Source organism: Crotalus tigris, unplaced genomic scaffold (assembly GCF_016545835.1).
Source record: "Crotalus tigris isolate CLP2741 ecotype Arizona unplaced genomic scaffold, ASM1654583v1 scf7180000017903.3850313, whole genome shotgun sequence".
Classification (NCBI taxonomy): domain Eukaryota; kingdom Metazoa; phylum Chordata; class Lepidosauria; order Squamata; family Viperidae; genus Crotalus; species Crotalus tigris.
In genome coordinates, this window is record NW_024096713.1 from 1,612,197 (window position 1) to 1,638,089 (window position 25,893).

General features: G+C 35.7%; 2 protein-coding genes across 5 annotated transcripts in view; one reads left to right on the forward strand and one right to left on the reverse strand.

Moving 5' to 3' along the window:
- The window catches only part of EML6 (EMAP like 6), a 149,343-nt gene extending 144,033 nt beyond the window's left edge, over positions 1-5,310 (forward strand). The window contains 3 exon segments of the mRNA XM_039344340.1: positions 372-525; positions 707-807; positions 2,127-5,310. Coding sequence (XP_039200274.1) covers positions 372-525; positions 707-807; positions 2,127-2,151 — 280 coding nt within the window. The 3' untranslated portion in view covers positions 2,152-5,310.
- Positions 5,311-5,835: 525 nt separating this feature from the next.
- RTN4 (reticulon 4) overlaps positions 5,836-25,893 on the reverse strand; it is a 40,425-nt gene continuing 20,367 nt past the window's right edge. For 3 of the 4 annotated variants that reach the window (XM_039344341.1, XM_039344342.1, XM_039344343.1), the window contains 6 exons: positions 14,756-14,963; positions 12,778-12,916; positions 12,109-12,178; positions 9,387-9,433; positions 7,889-7,947; positions 5,836-6,899 (listed from right to left, as the gene is read on the reverse strand). In XM_039344341.1, coding sequence (XP_039200275.1) covers positions 6,857-6,899; positions 7,889-7,947; positions 9,387-9,433; positions 12,109-12,178; positions 12,778-12,916; positions 14,756-14,963 — 566 coding nt within the window. In that variant the 3' untranslated portion in view covers positions 5,836-6,856. Of the gene's footprint in view, positions 6,900-7,888; positions 7,948-9,386; positions 9,434-12,108; positions 12,179-12,777; positions 12,917-14,755; positions 14,964-22,889; positions 23,085-25,893 lie in introns of those variants that run through there. The other variant, XM_039344345.1, reaches the window with a different exon arrangement.

Consider the following 25,893-nt stretch of genomic DNA (forward strand, 5'->3'; position numbering starts at 1 on the left):
GCCATTGAGTCTGATCATCTGCTTAGGTTGGAATCCAAATGAATCAATTCCTGACAGATGGCGGTCTATCTTCCACTAGAGTACATCCCTTAAAGGGGAGACCGCCACCTCTTGAGAGATGAAAAAAATCAGCAGGCAATAACAAGAATGCAGGTTAAGTGAGCAGAGAGTGAGAAACTAATCCACTTAGAATAGCAACACTTAGAAAATGCCCCTCTCCTCTTTTGAATTTGCTACAGGCATTCCACTCCATTTTTTCAACAGCACTCAAAGTATGTTATCTAAAAATTCTTTTTTATATATCCTGTACTCCCAAAGACATTTTACTGTCATGTTCTCACTAATTAGTTGATTTTTCTCCTTTGGTGCAGTATCCTTGGGGATGAGGTCATCGGTATTTGGCCCCGAAACGCAGATAAGGCAGATGTCAACTGTGCCTGTGTGACCCATGCTGGCTTGAACATTGTCTCTGGAGATGACTTTGGGCTAGTCAAACTCTTTGATTTTCCATGTACTGAAAAATTTGTAAGTGAGCTTGTTTTGCCTTTTGGGTATATGTTTGTCAGTGTGCCTTATCTTGAAAACCATTTGGTTCATCGGTAGCTGAGATCCACCTGTATCTTCTAGTAGCAAGGAGATATGGCTGGCTATTTGTGAGTGAAGTAACTCTGTGTCCAGTGCCAGATATTGTTTCTTTTCCTGACAGGCCAAACATAAGCGTTACTTTGGTCATTCTGCACACGTCACCAACATACGCTTTTCTCATGATGACAAGTATGTTATCAGCACAGGAGGAGATGACTGCAGGTAAGATTTTGCATTGTGTAACATTTAGTTAGTTAAGTGGTGTGGCTGGAGATTTTGAGTTGAAATGGGAGAAAGCCAAGCTCTAGTTCACCCTCATCTGCATCTAACTGGGAAGTCGTAATAAGATCATCATGTCATTCTCCTGAGGGCTGTTATGATGCTGAATTCAGTAGTAACTTGAGTTCCTTGAGGGAAAAGCACAAAATCAAAATATAGCCAAATATAAATATAGTTAGAAGTGATTTAAAAAGATATGCAGGTTCTTCTGAATCTTTGCTGTGAAAAGTCTGCAACTTTTTTCTGTAAACTATGGTGGTTTAAAGAAAACCACCTGGGTAATGAGTAATGGGTTACAGAGAATAAGGGTTGTCAACTGCTTCTGCTGGATTGCTAGGAAAGCAGTATTGCCCATGTATTATTATTTTCATTGTGGTTTGTTGCCAAATAAAAAGTCAGATTCACTCATCTTTTTGAGCAATTACTTACAACTGAGATCCTTTTTTTACTTTTCAGATGACTAGTTTGACAACTAAATGGCTGTTATAATAGAGCATGGTTAGTTACAGTAGAGTTGAAGCTATTCACCTTTTGGAACACCTCCTCCTAGCTTCTGTGAAAAAAAAGAGAACAAATAGTCAGGGTGGAAAAAATAAATGAGAGGCACGTATTTTATTCAGCCAAGTGAATGGAATACTGCACTGCCCCCAGAATTACAAAATTGAGGCTCACTTGCATCAAGGACCCTGTTATACAGAATCCATGGGGGTGCATAGCCCCTGCACTTGTTTTGGTAGAAGGCAGTTAGTTTTTCCTCTCTGTTCCTACACAGAATAGAAGGTTGCACCAACCATGGCATGTAAACCCAAATAAATTAAAGGTATCCCCTCTTTCATTTACCAATTCTTAGTTTATAAAATGGCAGTTTGCTTAATCTGGTTTATTACATGGGGTCTCCACTTCAAGAATATGTAAAACACGAGCAATTAATCCCATCTATTTACAATAGAAAACCTCTATATACTCCATGTATTTTAGCTTTTCTAGCTGTCTTTTATTAAGCTGCAATAGATGCTTAAAGTTCACTGTAAGGAATTGTTTGGAGCAGGCACACACATTTGACATTATGTTCATGTCGTGGTCTTTGTAAAAATTATCTGTGTGTGGCAGTAGTGGGAAATTAATTCTTGTTAGTTGGCATTTCTTGTTTTAAATGTGGTGGAATATGGGGGTGGATGGGTGGAGAACAAGCTTGCAGTACAATTTTAGCCGCATCTGTGTTTATATTTGTAATAACGTGTTATTTTTTTTTTCTTCTTCAGTGTATTTGTATGGCGATGTCTTTAAAGGTCACTACTCTCCTGGATCATTCTGCCACCACTGCCATTTCAGTGCCAAACAGTAAACGCATGGACACCATTCAAGATCTCAGTATGGCTGGGATTACAGACTATATTATTTATGAAAGACATAATTAGACTATGTAATATATCCCGATATATGCAACCATGGGGAAATCAAATATTACTTAATTTGGTACTGACTTTAATTATTCTAATATATACTAAAATCTCTCTTGCCAAATTAAATATTCAGGAATACAGTGGCAAGATCAGGGTCTCAAACTCAAATTGTCACAAGTGCCATGTGAGTCTTAGGCTGACGGCTACAAGACTAAAAACTTTCTGTGCATCAATTAAGTCCAAAATGAAAAGTATCAATTATGTCATATAACATAAATATATTGTGCTTTTAAATCAAACTTTATTACACAGCAAAGTTACTTGCAAGACAGCCATTTTGACCATATGGCTGGCAACATTTTTCATTAACCATAATACCAATATCCGGCTTTATTACTAGATGATATATAGTTTTTTCCAGATCCCATTAAGAAGAGTACCAGCTAGGGCTAGCCCCATCCCACTAAATGCTTAAGGTTTAAAGGTTTCCCCTGTCCAGTCATGACTGACTCAAAGGGGCGGTGCTCATCTTAGCTGAGGGAGCCTGCATTGCCTGAGAGACACTTTCCTCATCATGTGGTCAGCATGAAAATACCGAACGCAGTAACCTTTGTGCTGAAGCGGTACCTATTTACCTATTTATGTACTCTCATTTGCATGCTTTCAAACTGCTAGGTTGGCAGGAGTTGGGGTAATGGGAACTCATTGCGCGGCACTTGGGTCTCAAACTGTCAGCTTTGCAGCTGACAAGCTGTGTCTTAACCCCTGAGCCATCGTGCCCCCTCCCATTCCATTAAGAGCAGCCAAAATTCTTTTCTTTTTATTGAGCAGGCTTCTCTTTCTTTCAGACTTTTCTTTATTCACCATCACTTTTGTCCTCTTGCCTTGCCTGTCCTTCACCTAGCCAAGCTCTTCTCCACTTGTTGGTTGATCCCTTGCTTGGCTTAGGAACTCTCACAGCAAGGCAGCCAGACCAGGCCTTCTCCAACCTTCTTCATTTCAGCCCCATCTTCCTAGAGATCTCAGTGCTGCCTCAGAGCATGTGTTCTTGGAGCGGATGCTGCCAGTGCAATAGGCACTGGAGCCCAACCAACCAGGCTCAGCTGTTGCCAAGAAAATTATAAGGTTGATTTGAAATGAGCTGGTTTGAAATGAGTCGCTTTGGTGCCTGCATACACATCTGTACATAGGTCCCTGACCCCAGGGGTCACAAGGCCTTAAGTAATGGGACACACCAAACTATTTCAAGAGCCATGAATTTGGGACCCCTGACACAGTCTATTGTGGAGATAAGTCTTCAGCAGTCTATTTAAAAATGAAAGAGTTCAATGTGAATATAGGGAAGACAAGCTTTCTTATTTCTTAAACTTGTCCCATCATTCCTAAAGCATATTAGAGACAGGATACATTATGATAAAGCAGGCTTTGGTTTGTGGCTAATTTTATTTTTTTTTAAATGAATTAATTAGCAATTCTCTCCCCCCTCTTCCATTAAGTGTATTAGATGAAATTCTTTTTGCCATTTTTCTACAAAGTGCCTTTTGAAAACTTTTCAGATACTGCAGGATATAACATTGTCTCCTGCCATTGCATACTTTCTGCTCATGGTGCTAAAACAGTGGTTCTCAACCTTTCTAATGCCGTGACCCCATAATACAGTTCCCCATGTTGTGGTGACCCCCAACCACTTATACATCACCGGGTGCCAGGGGCGTGGTCAAAGAAAAGGGGAAAAAATGGCAGACAGCCTTGTTTGGCGACCCCCGTGAAATGGTCATTCGACCCCAAATGGGTCCCGACCCACAGGTTGAGAACCACTGTGCTAAAATCTACAAACTGACTGAGGGCTGACAAAGTCACTTTTTCCCCTAAATGTCACCATGTTCATTTTTTATTTATTTTTACTAAATTTCAGCCTTCTCTCTTGATATCAACAGCAGAGTAAAGGTACAAGGCAGAAATTAAAAATAATGGTCAGTTTGACACTACATTTGGAAAGTAGGACTTCAGATACATGGTAGAATGAAATGAAAAGTATTTTTCAATACTTTTCAATACTTTTTATCCAGCCAAGCAATAGCCAAGATGGCATTTTAACTTCAAGGGGGGAAAAAAAAACCATTCATGAAGTGGTTCAAGGGCATGTTTCTCTTACAATCCAGTGATAAATTAGCAACCATACACCTCTGTGGTAGTAGGGGACCATATAACTGTGGAACTTGAGGAGCTTATTGAAATTGCTGAAGCCTGCAGTTTTTCGCTAGCTAATGATCAGGATGATTATAATTTTAATTTCAGTATCATAGGCAACATGCCTCACACTTGAATGCAACTAGTGACGGTCACAGGCAGGAATGTACTATTGAGTTTATATCCTGCTTGTGGTTTCTCAAAGGCCATGGGAAATAGATTGCTGGACTAAGACAGCTTTTGATCTTGTCCAGTATAACTTACTTTCTAATTAACTCATGTAGTAAAACAATCCTAGATTCACTTCTTTGTAGCATTAATTTATTTCAGAAGTAACAAATTCATTGTAGAACTAATAAAAGAAAAAGGAGAAAGGGGGCATGTTTCTGGTATAATAATCTCAATGTATACAACACAAAAGTGCTTCTGTAAATTTAATGGACTGCTGTGTGTGTGTGAGTTATTTGATTAATGCAATAAGTTAATGCCTTATACTCCTTTATTTCATACATGTGTTCTATGCAGTCTTATTCCTTTGTTCTTCATAAGGAAAGTTTCCCGTTTTAGCCAATGTAACCATATCCATCTGGTGATGTCAGGTGGTCACCTTGTTTGCCTCTGTTGTAATGCTGGCCTTTCATATGGAGTGCATCTTGAATCTGTAACAGAATGAGCTGCTGTATAGTCAAATTGTGCAAGAATATTGAAGATAATATATTTGTGTGTGGGAGAAATTTTGTTTATTTGTAGAACTTTATGCTTAAATTTGATGCTGTATTATAATGTAAATTGAAATAGTACTGCATGAATTTATTTTTGAAAGGATTCAGTAAAAGTTTTATTTGAAAACTGATGCCAGATTTTCTTTGGGAACATCCAGCCTACTGGAAAGAAGGAACAGTATACTTCTTGCGGAAAAGAGCAAAATATTAGTGGTTGAGTTATTCCAGGGCAAAACTTTTAAAATACCTTAATATTCTATCATTTTCCTTAAATTGTTATTAAAAAGACCAGCATGATAGCAATATTAGATATATTAAATTTAATATAGTTGAATAAGTTCCCCAAATTGATACAGTTGCATTATGTAAAATTGCACTTAGTTTGCTGCTTCATTTTGGTGGGATACTACATTTTGTGTGTCATACTAAAATTTATACATAGCAAAATCCATTAAGAATTAAGGTGGTATTAAACTAGAATATAACTATGGCTTAAACTAGAAAATCAAATGGTAATGTGTGTGCAAGTCAACCACATCAACAAAATTCCTAATGTTGGGTATAAATCACAACCATTTTTAGTGATAATTGTTCATACGCTGAGTTGTGAAGCATGATGATAACCATGTTAAGTGCAATCACATTTACACATTATATGAGTTCATACACTTTATTGATAACTCAAAATTTTCTTTTTACATTTCACAATGCATCCCACAAACGTAGTTCAATACAGCTTAAACCCCCACATGTATTTGAAATGTCCAAATGGCATTTGCAGCATCGGGGTACAATCCACTGACCCATGCACAGATGCTGAGGATTCCAAGCACAATGGAAAACAAGCATGCTGGGGGTTCCTTGTTCTGCCTGCAAGGATCTGAGGATCACACCATCAGAAATTCATTCCACAGATTCAAAGTTTGAGAACTGTAAACTTGTTTACTTAAAATAGACTATAGGAGTTTGTGCAGCAAAGAATATGGCAGAAACTGTAATGTGCAGAGTTGGTTTTGTTTATTTAATAGATACTAGTTTTTTCTGAAAATTTAAGCTAATATATTAAGAAGCTCAAAAACACTTCATTTATCTAGTATTTCAATCACTATGGAGGAGCTGGATATCCTAAGCAGCTGTGACACACTATATATTTAATTTTATATTGGCAATTGATAAAATAGTAGAATTAAAAGCACAGTACAGCTAAACTTGATACCAAAAAGGCAAGACTTTTCAAGCTTGCTTTAATGGCATATTCTAAACATTTCATTTTAGAAAATCTGCAATCAATCAACACAAACCAGAGACAGTGCTAAAGGAAATGTTTTCCATACACTAACCCCTCTTGAAACACGACAAGACTATCTTGGCCAAAGCATAAAATGTACAGCTCTCCAACTCGTTATGTTAACCTGTGCTGCATATGGGAGAAGCAAACAGGATTAGATCTAAATCCATATGTAGCAGCTTACAATACTTAGGATGGACATACACAGCAGTCAAGAACAGGTTATTTTCCTCCCTCTGAAACACTGTTCCTAAAAAATAAAGATCTGTGAAATTGCACTGTAATGTCAAGGCTTGCTATTCCCTGACCCTCCCCATGTAATCCAAATGAATATGCCTCCCATCCCCATTTAAAAGATGATTTGTTTTAATAAAAGTTGCTTCTTGATTTCATTCAGTTTTGCGCTTCAGTCCAGGAATTTTAGCTTGAATCCTGTAGGGAAAAAAAACCAGATTTCAAAAAAGTCACACCTTGTTTTCCAAACAACTGTACAGGAAAAGCCAACTGCTTACAATCTAATACAATCTAATGCATTATCCCCTTAACAACACTTCAAAGTGCTTTTCATGTCAAAGTAGTATTCTGTTTGCATCGCTTATTCCCATCTTAGTGACTGCAAAGAAAATGGATCCAGGCAGATCACGTGATCATGGTCACTTATGACTATATATGAATATACTTATTATTTTATAGTCACGTCTAAGGCTATCAATTACTTTGGAAACTACAGGTGGGCCCGGAGTTGCAACCACTTGCTCAATAACCAAAGTTGCAATGGAACTGAACGAGTGGTACTTGCAACCACTCCCTGAAGTTCCAGCCATCGTAGCACTACTATGGTCATTTGATTGTGATTTGGGCACTTAGCAACTGGCTTGCACTTACATTGGTTGCAGTGTCCTGCAATCATGTGGTCATCATTTGCAATCTTCCCTCCTGTCCCACAGCAAAGTCAGTGAGGAAGCCAGAAGGGAAGCCAGTTGCAAGTCATTCCCACTTTTTCTTCAAAGAAGTCCTGCTACAGAGTAAGAGATCTCAGGGGATTCCTATACACTATAGCACCACCTGTCTACCCTTCACAGTGTGCACCCACCCACAGTACAACCACCTGCCAATGTCCCCCCACCTGCCACAACTATGTAGCACTTGTTCATGGCTACACCTGCACCCCCCCTACCTGCACGCATGGCACACCTCCAAATGTACCCTTCCACGGTCTTTGCGTGGGACTCCCACCTCTTCCTGCTTTAAGAATCACCAAGTTCTGGGATTTTCGACAGCAATTGGGCTGTCATTGCTGAACAATGTGGCCATATGATGTTGCTCTTTACGACCACATTGTTTTGCAATGAAAATTCTGGTTCCAATTTGCTACTGTAACCTGTGAACTACCTGTAGCTCCAAGGATGCAGTAAACTTACTTTGCCATTCCATCTTTGACATTCTTGTTTACAAGTTCCACATAATGGTCAATTTGAATCTGAAAAACAAGTTTAAAAATCATTTAAAATACTTGGTTTCTACATCATGAAAAACCATGAAATGGTTAGCACCACATTAAGTTGAAATCAAGCAAACCACAAGAAGTTACACAAGTGGAAACAATACAGTATCTGGAGTGCTCTAGAGTCAACCTTGATTTCTGGTAACCACCTGGACTGTCCCTGCACTTTTCTTGGAAACATTTTCATAAGTGTTTGCCCCGCCTGCTTCCTAGGACTAAGAAAGAGCGATTGGTCCAAAGTCACCCAGATGGCTTTATGCATAAGGTGGGACCAGAACAGTCTCCCAGTTGCTAGTCTTATGCCTTAACCACTATACCAAACTGGGTCTCTGCACTTCATCTACCAAAGACTGAGGTGTAAACCCTAGAATAGATTTAGCATGATTATAACTTAAAAATCTTCAATACATTACCCACAATGGAAAAATAGCTGACCCACCCCCTACTGCAAACCTTGAACACCCAAAAATTATGGATGCCTGGTCATTAGAAGGTTTATCACAACTGCCTTAGTTTATTGACTCCCAGTCATTCAGATTTCAACTCTGGCATATTAATTCTTGGTTGCTCCTCAACTGTGATATTGTGACATTTGGAAAAACATTGAATAAACAGATTTTCCAAAGAAAAAATTGATAGCTATTTCATCAGCCGTTTCCATTTTAAAAGCATGAAATTATTGTGATATTTTAGCTACTTTTTATTTAGCATTTTGTACAAAAATATTTAGGTTTATGGCTGTGCAAAATCTTGTTATAAATATACATTTGAAATAATGTCTGAAGATATTTTCATTTCTATCGTGTATTGATATATTTTTTACTGAAAAAATAGGATTCTTGGGGGAAACGTATTCTTGCTCTTATTTTGTAAAGTTCTGATGTAAAACATGTCAACTAGTTACAAAATACTTTCTTAAGTTCACTTAAGAAAGGAGTGCTGTCATTTCTCAGCTATAATAAACTATAATGTAAAGGGATCCCTAATCAATGTTGAAAGAAGAAATCCAAACCAGATGAATTTTCCAAATGATTCAGACTGTTCTCAAATCAAAGGAATATGGCCCTCTTTACTTTTAATATCAATCCTAGGGCTACCACATACGAGGCACAAAACTCAAGGTGACCACTAGATAAGAGCAATGGGTTATGGTTTGTTTGTTTGTTTTGAATAGCGGCTGCTTGGATTTCTGCAACCCAGATAGAATAATCCTATTTAAGAAAGCCTTTTGCATCTTACTTAACTCTTGCTCAAACTAGAACAGTAGTGCAGGCATTGTCCTTTAGAATAGTAGAGGCCACTGTCCTCTAAGAACCCTCTTCATCCTTTCATGTGCAATGTATTCTTTGTATCCTTAATATGATCGTTATCTTATTATCATATTATCAATAAACATGCCACAACTGCATACTCACCTGATACTTCTCATAAATAATAGGAATACTGAAAAGTGATATCAGCGCTGGAAGAACAGAAATAGATTTAAACTTAAAAATATGAAAAACATCTGAAAGTTATAAATTAGGAATCAGATAATTTATGTGAAGTACTAATCATAGCTGTAACTACAGACGGATAGTTGTGTGAAAAAGTATGCATATCCCATATCAATATTTTATCTTCATTCAAAATGTACTTTCAATAATTTATTCAACCAAAATTAACATAAATGCCATATCTTTTGGGGGAAAAGGAGGTGCACCCTTGGCTCCAATACAACAACAAACTCAGTGAGGGTTTCTAATAACTGTCTACATATATCTAACACCAACCAGGAGGAATTTTCTCCCACTCCACGAAGATTTTTTTTTTCAGTTGTGCAATGTTTGAGGGATTCCTTGCATGCAGAGCCTGTTTCAAATCATCCCACAGCATCTTGGTGAATTTAGATCTGGGTTTGACTTGGCTATTCCAGAACCCTCCATTTCATTTACGGATAGATTTACTGGAATGTTTAGGCTCATTACCATACTGACCTTTGGAAAAGATCAAACATTTCAATGGGGTGTACTTATTTTTTCAGAAGACAATAAACAGATATATACATATTAATCACTATGTTCACATCAAAAGTTGAGGTGCTTCTAGAGTCTGTATTTTTCCTGTTCATGCTGATTGTACCCTTTCATTACTATTTACAGTCAGAGGGCAACAACTTTTATAATCCCAGGACAGCATCAGATGATGACACAGCACCAATAATAATAGGTTTCAGTTGTTTTTCCTTAAATCTCTAAAGTGTTACAAGTACTTTCATGGGATTTCAAGTTTTAACTTCAAAATCTTACAGAATTTTAGCATCTTCACTTGAGATCTTAACAGGAGCTGGCAATCTTAAACAATCTCAGCTATTTTTTTTTAAATGTTTTTTAGGTGTTGCTGTTTTTTAGGTGAGTGCTGTTTTGCTGATTCAGCTTATCTTTAACTATACAGATGTTCCTCATTTAGCAATTTCAATTGGAATTGGCAACTCAGTCATTAAGTGAAGTGGTTGCTGTAACTTAACATTTTACTCCAGCTTTCCCTTGCTTTAAGCTTCAGACATGTTCCATTGCAAATAGCCAGGAGAGCCCAAATAGTGGGGAAGATTTCTAGAACTTGTCTCATGAGAAAAAATAGGTAAAAGAGCAAATCTTGTAGCTGTTTGGAATGCATACCCTAATGCTTGAGTAATTAGCAAGAGGATTAATCTTTGTATTTAGATTTATTGGAGAGGATGGTATTTCAACAGAGTTAAGTAGATACCCAATTGTGAACATGCATTGAAAGGAATGTGTTAGTGCCTAGTGTTCTTGTGCTTTATGGTCCAAGCCCTTAGAGGCAAAAATTTTCAGGGTGAAACTGAGTTGTTACAGGTAGTCCTTAATTTATAACCACAACTGAGCCCAGAATTTCAGTCATAAGTTGTTGTGGTGGCTAAGTGAAATGCCAGATGACCGCTTTGCTCAATGACCGCAATCCCAGCTCTTTCTGTTGCGGTCACTGGACCACCACATGGGATGTTACGCAGACAGAGCAAAAGAGCTGTCTGCTGAAGCGGAGCAGACAGCACTCCTCAGTTTGCAGAAGTGAACTCCAGTGCTGGACTAGAAAAAAGTTCAGATCGTCATGATTCAAGCTCCCAGTGCCAGAGTTCCCTTCCCCTCCATGTGCAGCATTTGTAACATGTGTTATTTGAAGCCAGGCTGGTTGTAAACACTCCGTGCCACAATCCTGCTTGGCTTCAGAATGGGTCTTTTCAGACAGCCTCCTTGACAGCAAAACAGCTGCTTGGCAGAGAGATTCCACCCCATCCAGGGCAAAATCAAAGATGCCAGCTGAAAAGGCCTGTCCAAAATCCAAGCAGGGATTTACAACATGGGGCATCTGGACTCCCTTTCGTTCTGGAGGTTGACTCCAAATGCCCCATGCTGCAGACACTCCATGTCAAAATCCTATTTGGATTTTCAGATGGACCTTTTTCAACCTGTCCCCATGACCAGAGGGAAATGTTTTGACAGACAGCAACAGCATATGACCTTTCCTGCTCGTTTCTGGGGAAACTGGCAGGGAAGATTGCAAATGGCAATCTTGGTAGTGAGGCACTTAGCAACACATCAAGCATTCAGATCACAATCACATGAGTGTGGAGACTCTGCAACAACTGTAACTTTGATCATGTATCGTAAGTCCCTTCATTCATTGCTATAGTACTTTAGGTCACTGAATGAATGGTAGTTAAGCAAGGACTGCCTATAACTTGTCTAGCACTTTTTAGGGATGCACTGTACTATGAAAAAAAGCAGCTCAGGAAGAGATAGCTGGTTTAGACAATCTCTCTGCATTACTGGCAGGGTGACAAGGGAAATGAGACAACCAGTACTGACTGCAACGACGAACACGATGGAGAAAAACGCTCCCTCTCATTTATAAATATGGGCATTGGTTGCAAAGTTATTTTTTCAGCACTTCTGTAACTGCAATGCTGTCCAAAGCAGTTGCCAAACAAGGACTATCTGTAACAATGTTTTAACTTCCCAGAGTTATAATAGGTTCGTCAGCTATCAGAGCTTATCATGTGATTTATTAATAATAGTTTGGATTTTGTTTTAAAAGGAAAACTCACCTAATATCAACAATGTCAAAAGGAAAACTCACCTAATATCAGCAGTGTCAAACCATTGAACAAGGCACCAACATAGGTAAACACCCACATCAATACTGCAAACTGAAAGAAAAAAATAATAATGAAACTACACCATATGGAATATCTGCTTAAAGCTCAAAGCAATTCTGCAACTTGACCATATTAGCAGAACAAAGTTAAGGTGCTTTGGTGGGCTGCAAGCTATCCCAACTCACAAATTGCCTAATTTGGTATAAATAACACGTTATACAATTCTGGTTTATCTTCAAATGTATTTTGATCCAGCCAGGACCATAAATGTCCATATTTAAATTTATTTGATGCAAATGCTCTTATCTTCTCAAAAGAGCATAATGTTTCTTTGTCTTTTAATTCCATATAGAACAAGTTGCAAGAAAGCCATAAACAGCGGGACTGCTTGCTAATTTATCTCAGAGCCAGTTTCACATTTTAGGTTATCTTATATAAGGCATGTGTTATTTTTTTAAAAAAGTCAAAAGCTTATTATTATTTTAAAGTCAAAAATCTATTATTTACATTTGAGCATAGCGGGGTGTTACTTTTTCAGGACTAGTCAGATTAGTTTTATTCAAGAGTTTGCTTGGTTCTCCTTACTTTCAGATGGCTCCTCAAGCCAATCTGTTTCTCCATCTTATACAATTCTTAAGCTAAGATTTTACCTTTAGAGAATCCACCAAATCATCCACTAGAAACAGGCGCCTGAGTTCCTTTATTGTGCTATTGAGATGACCAAGCACAACATGGCTGTATTTTTGAACAAGCTCCTTAGACACAGCAACATCTTTATTCAAGTAAGCTCTGGAAGAGGAAATACGTTATTTTCAATACACTTAAAAATAGAGTTTTTAAGCTCTTCAAATTCTCAAGCAAATGAGAATGAAGGAAATGTTACATTATTAAAGAATTGCTCAGATGGATAAGCCTTTAGAACAGGCCCATGGGTCGGCTGCATCATGCGGACGCCGTGTCCAGCCCAGCTCCGGCAATGCAAAATACAGTTGTAATATGTCGCAACACATCATGTGACACAGCAAATTTGACACCCGTGTTTTAGAACATGCCTCTATAAAATTTAGCACATGCCCCTAATGAATTATTTAAAACAGTTAAATTGTAATATATAAAATCCTAGGATTTCTTTCCAATGATTGACTTCTGAATGAAAGTAAACCTGATCATTTAATAATGCTGACAAAAGGAAAGCAAATGTTTTTTCTACATTAATTGAAGCAGGATGGATAATAATCGATTTTTTTAAAAAAATTAAAAAAATCTATTTTTTTTTAATTTAAATCATTTTTTATTTTTATCAAAAATATTTTAATAAAATGCTTTTGGAGTAAAAATCTATTTAAATATAGTTTTCTATTTAATATACATTAATAATTTAGTTTAATCAGCATGAAATGGAGCTTAGTTATGTAGCATGAGCTATATATTCTGCAATATTTACATTTTTGGTAAACTCATTCAATGAATCCAAGCTTTGCAAACTGAGATAACATGTATTGCATTGATGCATTCACACAATTTCACAGTAACCATGAGATAAACCATAAAACAAAGTTCAGGAATATTCTTTTATCCTATTGTTTTGCAAATCTATGTAGACTACTATGATTGTTTGAAGAAAAATGCATCTATACCAGGCTCTAGAAGAATTTGAGTAGTTCTCCAACTATCGTGTTTCCCCAAAAGTAAGACCCGGTCTTATATTATTTTTGCCTCCAAAAGAGGCATTAGGTCTTATTTTGGGGGATGTCTTGTATTTTTTGTGACACCTGCCTCGCCTTGCAGTGGGGTAGCACCAACAGCCCTGGGAGTTGAAATCCACAAGTCTTAAAGTTGCCAAGGTTGAGAACCCCTGACTTAAAATGGTTGTTTGCTCCCCAGATATTTGTTATATAAGTCTCGTTATAAGGGGTTCAAGGTAGGGTAGCAAGGGAACAACTTTGTACATTAATCATTAAGATCTGAAACAGCAGTCAGCAATCTTTAAGCCTAAGATGTCACTGCATCCCCACTCCGTTACTTGAAATATTATGAAAATTGAGACATCTATAAATACATACCTAAATTTTAATTTTTAGACCTTGAGGACAGCTTGACAAGACTGTCTTAACACTCCCATCTCTTGACATTAAAACAATTAGCTAAGCTACCAAGGTAACTGAAATTTGGGGGAAAGCAATAGACTCAATACATTATTCCCATTCTTTCCTTATACTGTATAATACATTCATTTATTTAATAAAATAAAATCAAAATGATTTGCAGAAGGGATCACTGACAAAACAAGCTGTATAAAGCAATGAAAAAGAGTTCCAGTCAGTACTGGCAAAGCAACAGACCCATTTAAAAATATGGAAGATAATGCTCATTTAATAAATAATCTGCAAAATTCATGGGAACTATGTATGTACAATCCTTGGAACTGCACAATCCTAGATTATCTATTGACATCACAAATCACTGTGCCTCTGACATATGTTGGAATGTAAGCTTTTGGGTATATTTATCATTATCATTATTCACTAAATTTTTATGCCACCCATTTCCCTCGTAGTATAATTTTGGGCAGTTTACGAATTATAAAACAAATAATTAATTACAACAGGGAAAAGCACAAATATTTACCTAAAGGGATGGCCTTCATCTGACTTCTGGACTGCTTGGATAACTCCTTTGTATATTCTAAAACTGATGGTCACTGACAGGAGGGCCAAGGCAATATAAGCAATCACACTCACGATACTAAACACTGTTAAAGAAAGAAGCAGGAACAAGCTGGCTCCAAACACCACACCAGTCTTCTTAATGTCTCGCCAGTATAGGAGGTCAACCACTAAGAGAAAGTTAAAGGACAGAAGATTAGAATGCAATCTTCAATATTACAGCATAACAATGAAACCTGAATATGTTATAAACTGAAACGTAACAATAACAAACAGACATGCATATGCATACACACACCCACTTTATTCATGCATTAAAACTTGTACAATATTTTCCAATATGATGACAAAAAAATGATAATCTGAGAAATGTAAAGCCATTTGCTTCGTTTCCTTCATACTCTGCTGAGATAAAAGAGAATAATTAAACACCATATTTGCTAACCAGGAATACAAATGCTTACTCAATTTTTTTTTAAAACAATGAGGTCTAAAACAGCATACATAGAACTCCCCCTGTACATTCCCTGCCTCACTTTATCCTGCACATAACAATACAATGGGAAATGGCATATTGCAAAGCAAAAACATTAGCTTTTGTCATCACTTTTACTTCCCAGAATGTGCTTGGTCCCATGGTTGGGCTCCATAAATTTTCTTAGAAAATGAAAATGATGTGAAGCATGCCTAATCTGCCCAGAAAAAAAAAAAACAGCATGCTGCAGACAGGATACAGAGACCCAGTTTGGTTTAATGATGAAGGCAACAAGCTAGAAAGCAGATTATACTAATCCCACTTTAGCAATGAAAGCCAGCTGGATGACGAATGGGTCAGTTACTCTCTCTTAGTCCAACCTACCTAATAGGGTTGTTGTGGGAAAAAGGGGAGGAGGAAGATATGTTGGGTATATTTACCACCTTGAGTTATTTGTAGAAAGTAATAAAAGTGGGATACAAACAAGCAATCAAATAAGTAATGTCTTCCATGACTTCCAATTTCTGAATGAGCAAGCACCTCTCTGGGCCACCAGTTTTGTGAGCAACTACATCTTGTTTGCAAAATTGCATATGTGCTCACCAGCATAAGACAACTGGAGATCTTTATTTTAGGGAAAGAATGCTTAAATTCTAAAAGAACATTAACCTGCTTCTCCATGATTTGTGAAAGGCACTAGCAACATAGTAGTATTCCCCAAAAATGTGGAACTACAAAAATGCTAATAACGATAATAAGGCTGCTTTTTTTTTCTCCTTTAAAATACTATGATCAAGGCAAACTCACAATGAAGACTGTATTAGATAGTAAATGTTGGAAACATTATATATAGACTACAGTATGCAAAATATATTAAGTTCAATAATAATGTTAATTAAGTTTTGGACTCTTTCCTAAAACATAGAAGTATTGAAAGTTGCTTATCTTTCTGAATCCTTTTATTTTTGCTGTTTAACTTCATAATCATTTATTTCTTTACAAAAAAAAAATAGCTTTAAAGGGCCAATTCCAACATGCCTGGTGTGTACATATTGAAAAATAAAATTATATTTCATGGGTTATGTATCCATGTACACATTATATAGTTTTTCTACTTTATACTCAACACTAAAACTTACAGGAAAGCTATTTCCAAATTCATGATGACAAATAATTAAAATATACACTTAAGCTACATAGCAGAAAAAAGCATCATTTTTCATTTCAAAATGGAAGCTAAATGTGCCCCTGAAAATGAGACCTGCTTAGAACTTAGACTCAGAGGCAACTTTTTAAAATAAAAACATGCAAAGCAACAAGAATTTTATTCCTTCAGGAGATAAAGCAATCAGGCCTTCTCTGAAATAAAGATTGCTAGCTACATTTGATAACCAAGAATAGTCATGTGATATACAGTATTTAAAAATAGTACTTCTACAATCATGCCTCACATACATTCTCATCTATTTAGCTTTTTTTTTACTTTTCAAATAAGTGTCTTGGCAAAACATTAATCTCTTTATACAAAACTTTAAAAAATGACTATACTTTTGACTGCAATGCTATTGCCTATCCCATTGGTTATCCCAAACTTAATATACACTTACACCCCTATGAAATCCCTTAATACTCAAAAGTTCATTTCACATCACACAAGCCAGAACCTCATATGCTCACCACTCCTGGAATCCATTTTAGGACTGTTGCCTGTGCTTCTACAGTAGATTAGCAAATCTTTCTACTTCCTGCTAGGGCACACAAAGGTCTTCCAATAAATGCAACTGCCTCACGCCTACAGTGAGAAAACTTATTAGAAAATATGTTAAGCTATTGTACAATGGCTGATGCCACTGTAATTCTTTGGAATCCTGATCATTTTTATAACTATATATTATGGAACACAATTTGATTTTAGAAACAAGCAAAGCAAAAAGGAATCATACAATCCTCCCTATACAAGATCAAAACTATATAGAAGGATATGGGGTGCTGAACTCCCCCTGCCTGCATCCTATATTCTTGAGGCCCCTCTTTCCAAATTATTATAGTTGAGGGGGGGAAATGAAGGGAAGTCAACACTTCACAATTTCATCTCTCTTTTACTTCACTAAAGCAAGCAGAAGATGTCTGCAGGAATTCTTTCAACCTCAATAATGTCACACTGGGTCACATGACAAGTGGCTTCGAAGGAGATTTAGATACTACTCAACTGTGGGCAGAGATGTATTGGAAGAATTTTTGCTGGTATGTTTTCCCCTCTCTGCAGTCCCCTGCTAGACCCAGTCCATTTTTAATCTTTCTTTTGCCAATTTCTCTTTTTACCAAATTTGATTCTCTTGGGTTGGGGGGGGGGGGAAGTAGACTCATTGGAGTCAAGCTCAGTTCCTAGTGACTTTGAAGACACTTTCATGTTGTTTCCTTAACAATGTACTATAGTAATTTGCCAATGCCTCCTTTCAATTTTTTTATTTTCCTGTAAAATTTACAGCCAGATTTTCCAAGGGTACTCCTCAAAGCACTAACCAGATCTAAACCAACTTAGCTTTTTAAGATCAGTCAAGATTAGTTATCTACTGCAGCAAGCTGCTGGTAGGGCAATATTGGAAGAAGGAAAGTTTGCTTCCTATAGAAGAATGGACGCTTAAAGTGTCAAACTTAGCAGAAATGGCTAAGATTTCTGCTTATTTGAAGGATTATTCATAAGAAAGATACATTTCGGTTTGGAGAAAATGGATAGATTATATTCAGAATAAATATGGGACTAAAAAGTTCCATTTATTTTATGAATAAATTTTAGATTATTATTGTTATTATTACTATTATTATTAATAATTTAGTATAGTGGAAATTTTATGTAAAAGAGAGTTAAAGTGCATTATATTTGTTTATCTATATAGTTGGTTAATGTTAGCTAGATTATGATTATTATATTTATTACCCTGTATTCAGCTCTGGGAAGTGGGGGAGGGGGGTGGGTTTGGGATATATTTTGTAATTTTTTGTAAAACTTTTCAATTAAAAAAAAGATTAGTTATCTACTGCATAATCAGAAGTTAAAGCTATATGCATTCTAAATGAAATATGCAATTTTTTTCTTAGTCTCAAGTCTTAACTTGATCTTTCAATGCATACAAAAGGGCACACACTTCAAAAACTGGACAGGGTCAGGACAAAGATTAAATCAGATTTAATTCTAATTTTGATAGTCAATACCATTAATGTATATATTCTTCTGTCACAATAAAAATCAGTGGCAATTTTTGAAGATCTTTTGATTGCCATCTTCAAGGCTTTATGCTCTAATAGTGCTTCATTATTCTAGAACAAAACTGAACAGCAAATTTCACTGTGGATATACATAATTAATGCAATCTTGCATATAATAACTGGCTGGCTAAAACAAAGCATTAGCCTCAGAGCCCATAAATTAAAAGTCAGCAGCAGCAGCCATTTCAAATTAACAAAGAATTTTGCAAGGACAGAGTGTTCTCCCTTCCACTCTATAGATGCTTTCTTCCAAATGCTGGGGTTTAATTAATAGTTATATGATACATATCATCACAAATTTCCTGATTCTGCCATGTTTGTCACTGTTGTGCAGTTCTTTTGCCACAGAAAAACCCCAGGATTTGAGGTATGAGTAACTGAAATCAATACATTTATATGAACTGCCTCAATAAATAACAAAGATGTTTTTATTTTTTACCGTCCCTCCAAAACCTAATGTGGTCATCCCCATTTTAGTATGGAAGGAGCAATCTTGTTTGGTTTTTTTGCTATTAATTATAGATAAAGGCAACTAGAGAATGGTAAATTAACAACCTCAGGCAATTGCCTTGAATCTACAGTTTAGAATTGGCTACTCTTTTTGTATCCAGGACCTAAAAAGTTTACACATAGTCCTCGATCTATAACCAATTGTTTAATGACCATTCAAAGTTACAGCAGGTTTGAAAAAAATTACTTCTGACCAATCCTTGAAGTTACGACCACCACACACACGGCGGTAGTGATTGCATTTTGGGTGCTTGTCAACTGGCTTGCATCTATCTACAATAGTCTGCAGCATCTTGCCAGTCATATGATTGCATTTTCTGGTAAAAAAATGCCAATTGAATAAAATGGGTTGTACTTACAACCATGTGGCTTGCGGTGACTTGCTTAATAACTACTGTAAAAACAGTTGTAAAATAGCTTGAGCACATGGTATTTTGACTCATGACAATTTATAACCAAAATTCCAATCCCAATTATGATTGTAAATTGACAACAATCTGCATTAATCTGCTTGAACAATAACTAGCAGAGCAGACAAGTTTGCAAGTATGATTATTTAAATACAGTATGTCTACTCTAGAAACTCATTACAGAAAGCAGAGAGTCACAGAACACTAATCTCTGTGTCACATGCACTGCTAATCTATATTAAGATTAAATTTAAAACCAGTCAAAGTTGAGAGACAATAGAACCTCAACTTTCTTTAGCAAAGTTAGTGACCCAGATTTAAGAATCTGGAAGTGTATTTTCTGTTGCCTGCATAAGCATGAAATCTCAAGAGTCTGCATAAACTGAAAGCCCAGAACAAATTCAATATCATGAACAAAGTTCTAGGTTATGAATAGCAGAAAAGCAACATGATATATTATGATATCAATGAATGCACTACTATATTCTTATAACATTTTACAAATATTAAGACACTACCCAAGCTAGTAAAGATTTGGTATTAGTAACCAACTTATTTCAAGTACAAGAACTATTTTCTACTATGATATTTCTTATTAGAGCTATATTTGATAGGGCCTGGGAAACATGCTCTTAGCATGCCATTACATATTGCAAACGTTTTAGGTAGAAGTTTCAAGGTAAGAGATACAGTTCAAAGGTTTACAACACAAAGGTTTACAACACTGCAAACTGACCTTGTAGACTATCACCTACCATAGCTCTGACTCATATACACCAGCTATAAACAGCTATCATAGCTATGACTCATATATACCAGGCTAAGTCAAATAATTAGTTAACAGAACTTTTCCAAAAGTTGTCATCAAACTGAAGCTTTGGAATATAATAAAAGGCACAAATGAACATCATTTCTTAATTCAAATTTTAAATAAATTGGTGCCATGTATACATTTCTCTTGATCTTACCATTTATGACCCTTAAAAAATATTATACAATCCTGGTCTACATCAATCATTTCTCAGCCTTTCAGCAAATATATAATGCACAGTCAAAATCTCCTACTATGTGTAAAAATCCCCTGACCACACATGTATGGTTCATTTTTTGACAGATAAGAAAAAGCAAACCCTAGCTGCCCAGTATTTTTAACTATAAGTACCCTCTACTATTAAAATATAAATATAAATCAAACAAAACCCAGCCAAAGCCTATTGCCAGTTCCTCAGAAAAATGCATTTAACTTGGAGGCATGCCTAACTTATCTTTACAGTGTCAATATTACCAAAGATGTTCCTACACTATATAACACATATTCCCTTTATGCAGCAGTTTTAGTACTATCACAGTACACACACTAGCAGATTTTAGATCAGCACTTTTTGAATACTAGAAAATGCTAATCCCTTGAGTTCTCTATTACTCTCTTTTTGATGGTAGAAAAAACAGGATTTGTTAAAATATATTTAACTGATCATTCTTGTGCATATAGTTAATGAGTAAATGTTGTTCATCCCCTGGAGTTTCCTTGCAAATAAAATTGTGGTAAAGTGGTGTAGCCCTTATTGTCTTAGAATGCATTAATCATACTTGGACTTTGTAACTTTTTTTCCTAGTACATGCAAGTATGTCCTGAAGTTGATTAATGGCTAAAACATAATTCTAGTCATTTTTGTTCAAGCCCACTAATAAATATCTAAAGCTTTGGTGATTTTTACATAAAATGGTAGCCACGGTAACAATATCTAGAAAACATCCTGCAGCCAGAAGGCTCCACACACATTTGCACTACTCAGGTAACTTTGAGGACATAGAAAACCTCCAAATGGTCCCAACAACTCTCTAAAACAATGCAAATGACCAGCTGTTTGCAAGGAATATAAATCCTTCCATTTCCCACCATCTGGTCAGAGCTGAAGAAGCTTCTTGGATGAGAAGCAAAACATCTTCAAAGAAAAACAAGAAAGTCTATTTGCCTCCTGAAAAAGGACCTTTGGAAAAACAGATAATTCTATTTTGTTTCAGACTGATTTATGTCCAAGTGTAAAAATCCAGCACCTTAAATTATTTAAATAATTTCACCTGAAACCAGAAATGTGCATGGAAGCATCATAACTGAGATAATATGTAGAATTGTGTGCAACAATCCCCTGGCAACCACTTCATTGGATCATGGCACTTTATTGATTCTAATCTGGCTTTCAACATTTCTGACTGTAAAATTTGCACAATCTTCACATAGATGATAGATATCATGTACAATGGAACTAAGTGGCAATATAATAAAAATATGTAACATTTCATTTTAATAGAAAAAGTCTGCAATATAACTCAGTAAAATAATCCTTTACAACATTTAGAATTATATATTTCATATTTCAATGCTGTTCATCACACTAAATAAGCATCTAAAAGATTACTACAAACTTGCCACATTTGAGAGAAAGCATTAACTTATCAGAAAAGATAAAATTTGTTTTACTATGTTTGATATGATGTCCAATTTGATGAACTGAAAACATCAAGAGGCAGAAAAAAGTATGACTAAAGCAAATAAAAAACAATGTGTTTATGCAAGCTTTGTATATTTCTGAAACCATAGCTATGAACTTTAGACCCCATACCATCTTGGCTAGGATTCCCCATTATTCACATACCCAAACCATCCCAGAAAATTCTGCTTAAAACAAACATACTTAAAAAGTAAGTTTTTGTCTGGCCACTCGAACTGAAGCTAAAATTTGAGGCCCAGACTTAAAATTAACATTTTCATAACACAGATATTTACAAGAATAGAGATTGAAGGGATAAAGGTCAGTGATTTACCTGGAGTTACTTCTTTATAGCAGATTGCTAGGGATTTGAAACATTGAATATTAAGCTAGATCATTTTGTAAATCAAGGAGACCTCAAATAACATTAGCATCTAAAAATAGCCAGGAGAGCTAGGAAACAGAGGGGGAATGAAAACTGGGGGAGGAACAGTTAGTTCTTCACTGATTTTACGTGTTTTCTAAAAAAAAAAAAAAAAAGTGGAGAGGTTATGCTGTATGGGAAAAATAAAAAATCACAAGACAAGTATTACATTAAACACCATTTAATAGACAAAAAACCCAGCCAAAGCCATTTTCTTTCAGAGCTAATGTATCAGCTAAACTGAAGCTGGCCCTGACATTTGCTCAGCCGGGCATACCAAAGACAAGCTGTTCAATGCTGTCAGATGACAAGGCTTAATCCACTACAACATTTGCAGTCAGACAAATAATCATTCCCCCATATTTAGCATTAGTTTCTTAAATGATCTTTCTTCCACCTAAATTTACCATCACATATGCTACAAATTTACCCCTACACCATGCATACTATAAGCTTTTTGTAGAGAAGTCAACCCATAGCACCATAAAGACTGAAAATAGAAGTAAAACTGCAAATACCCTTATCCTTCCAACTGTTCATCTGACTGTCCATCTCTCTTCACAGTGGATCTGCCCTTTCAACTCTTTATCAATTTATGCATATCAGTGGAAAGGCTGCAGTTGGAGAAATAAAACACTGAGACATGAAACGTCAAGCTTCCTCCAGCAGAGGTCTGCAGTCTCTCGCTTGCTGCACAACTGCTGCAGGACTTAAATCACCTGACTGTCTTCTGGGTGTGAAGCAGACTGACGCAGTACAATCTGTAACTAGGCTACTGATTCCTCAGTTCAATCTGCAACCATTTACTTGTTGATAGTACAAAAATCCAGTGGTGTGGGGGAGACGGACACATTGATGTTGTAATACATAGACAGAACTTTCCTGAGAATGTTTGGAATCTTGTGTAAAATACATGAAACAGTATATGTATTCATAGAAATGTTTTTAAAGAAAAATATAATCGATATTGAGGATGAACATTTAAACTTAGACATGTATAAACTGACAAACGGACTACTAAGGCAGCTAAAGCAGCATATTTCTAACACACAAAACCTCACTGCAATATTATTTCAGTATTATTTCTTCTACGCCTGAAAAGTGCGTATGTATTATATAAGTACAGTGAATCAACAAAGGAGAAAAAGGCCAAGAGAAAGGCAAACTGCTCATAAATCTTAACATTAAGCTTCATCAGACCTCAGCTTAGACTTTTTTCTTGTTAGAAACTTAGATGTATATGTATATATATTCAGTCATCTTGTGGATATGTACTTAATTAGTAACACTAACGTATATGTAAAAAGGGCATTTTATAAAAATAAATGTTGAACTACTCAACAGTAAAGAAAAAAAATTAAAAGATGACTTTTCATTTATAAACAGAAGATGGCATCAGTTGTCTACTTTAGATTTTTGTAACTTTCTAAAGTAAATGAAATTTCAAAATTCTAGGTGAACTATTTAAGTATTTGTAGCCTGCTTTTAAATAGTTTCAAAGTAAGGCACAGCCAAATTAATGGATCAAATTAATAATCACCCAGTAGAAATCTGGAATAAGAGCACATGTGTGAAATAATTTCCAAACCTGAAAGCCTATATAAAAGTTGCATTTGTCCAAGTTGTCCAAAAGCACATGATACTTAAATAGTTTCGAGCCAGATTCTATACTGAAACCCAATTAAGATTCAGTCCTTTCTTTTACATGTAAATCCATTAATTTGTACCTGCATTTTGAAACAATGGAGGGCACTTCTTGTCAACTTCTAGGTGATAACAGCCTTTTAGACACTTGAAGAGTATTATCAAAAACCCTCTTCGCAAACTCAATCTTTTCAAGAATAAACATTTCCAATTCCTTCAATCATTCTTCATAACATTTCGATTTAAATCTCGTCATCATCTTCCTTTGACACTGTTCTGGTTTGTCTAAATCCTTACTAAACTATGGTGCTCAAAGTGAGACAGAATACATGTTAGAATACAATAAAAGGGCTATATAAAATAAATTAAAGCTTGTGAAATCTCTTCTGCTTTAAATATTTTAATTTATTTATTTATTTATTTATGAGACTTATATACCGCTTTAAGTGCAGGCACTCTCTAAGCGGTGTACACCAGTAAGCAATGCATATATATATATATATATATATATATATATATATACATTGCCCCCAACAATCTGGGTCCTCATTTTACCTACCCCGGAAGGATGGAAGGCTGAGTCAACCTTGAGCCGGTGAGATTTGAACCGCTGACCTGCTGAACACAGTCAGCTAAAGTGGCCTGCAGTACTGCACTCTAACTGCTGCGCCACCTCGGCTCATAATATATATAAATTATATTGTCTACCTGTAAACTATAGCAAAACTGGGATTATAGTTTTAAATTATTATATTGCTGATCTTGGTCTATATTGCATTATATTTTTATGCTTTACATTGCACTTAGATATTAAGTGCATTTCAAATAAAAATACTAAAACTATTTAACCCCACTGATGAACTCTAAACAAAGTTAGAGTCAAACATCTAATGATCTTGTAGCAACTAATAAGTAATTAATGAATTCTTTATCCTTGCAAAGAAAAGCTGGCAATAACATTAATTAGAAGTGAGATCATGCTGATTTTTTTTGTATTTTTCAACAAAATATAGTGCTTTAGAAGCCAGGCTTCTATATCCTTGTGAGAGCTCTTTCTTCATTCTTTGTAATTATGATCTTAATAGCCCATTTTTAACTAGGGCAATGATATTCTCCAGCTAGCAGTGATTCCTCCACATTTTAAATGCATTGTTCTACAAAACTGATGTACCCAGTTTATAGTAGACATGAAATTAGTTTCAATCAGGCAATATAAGCAAAATTCATTTGAACATATAACTGGGTTTCAGGTTTCCATGGCTCAACACATAAACCAAGTTTTAAAAACAGCAATCCTCTTACTATATATATTGTTTTTGTTCTAAGAGCCTAATTGATACTTTTTAAATATTAATTAAGAAGGGCCTAAATTATACATTGGTACTGAAATGAATCTGATTGGTTGACATTTTTACTGAAGTAGAAAAAACATAGCTAGCATTTTAACTAAAATTAACTCTGAAAATAATCTATTCTTTTTTCAAAAAGGCCAGAAGGATAATTATACACAGTACGAAAGCTAAATATCAAGGCAAAATATAACACCTGGCAGCGCATTTTGATCAATTAATCAGTTGGACTACAGAGTAACATCTACGTTTTTAAATATCAAGACAGCTTCTGAAAAACTTTTCTTAAGAAAATTACCAAAACTTAGAATGATAGCTACTATTATAGACAAATGATACTCAATTTTTCACATTTTTAAATTTATTTTAATTTTACAAGCTGCCTAGTCATATATTTGAAGAGGATGACTACAGAAATCTAATAAATGAATGAATAATTTTTCCTTTCCAAGAATTAGCCATTTAATTGCCAAGTTTCGGGCACACAGTTTCAGGATACTGTTCAATGTAAAATTCTCAGATAATTGAA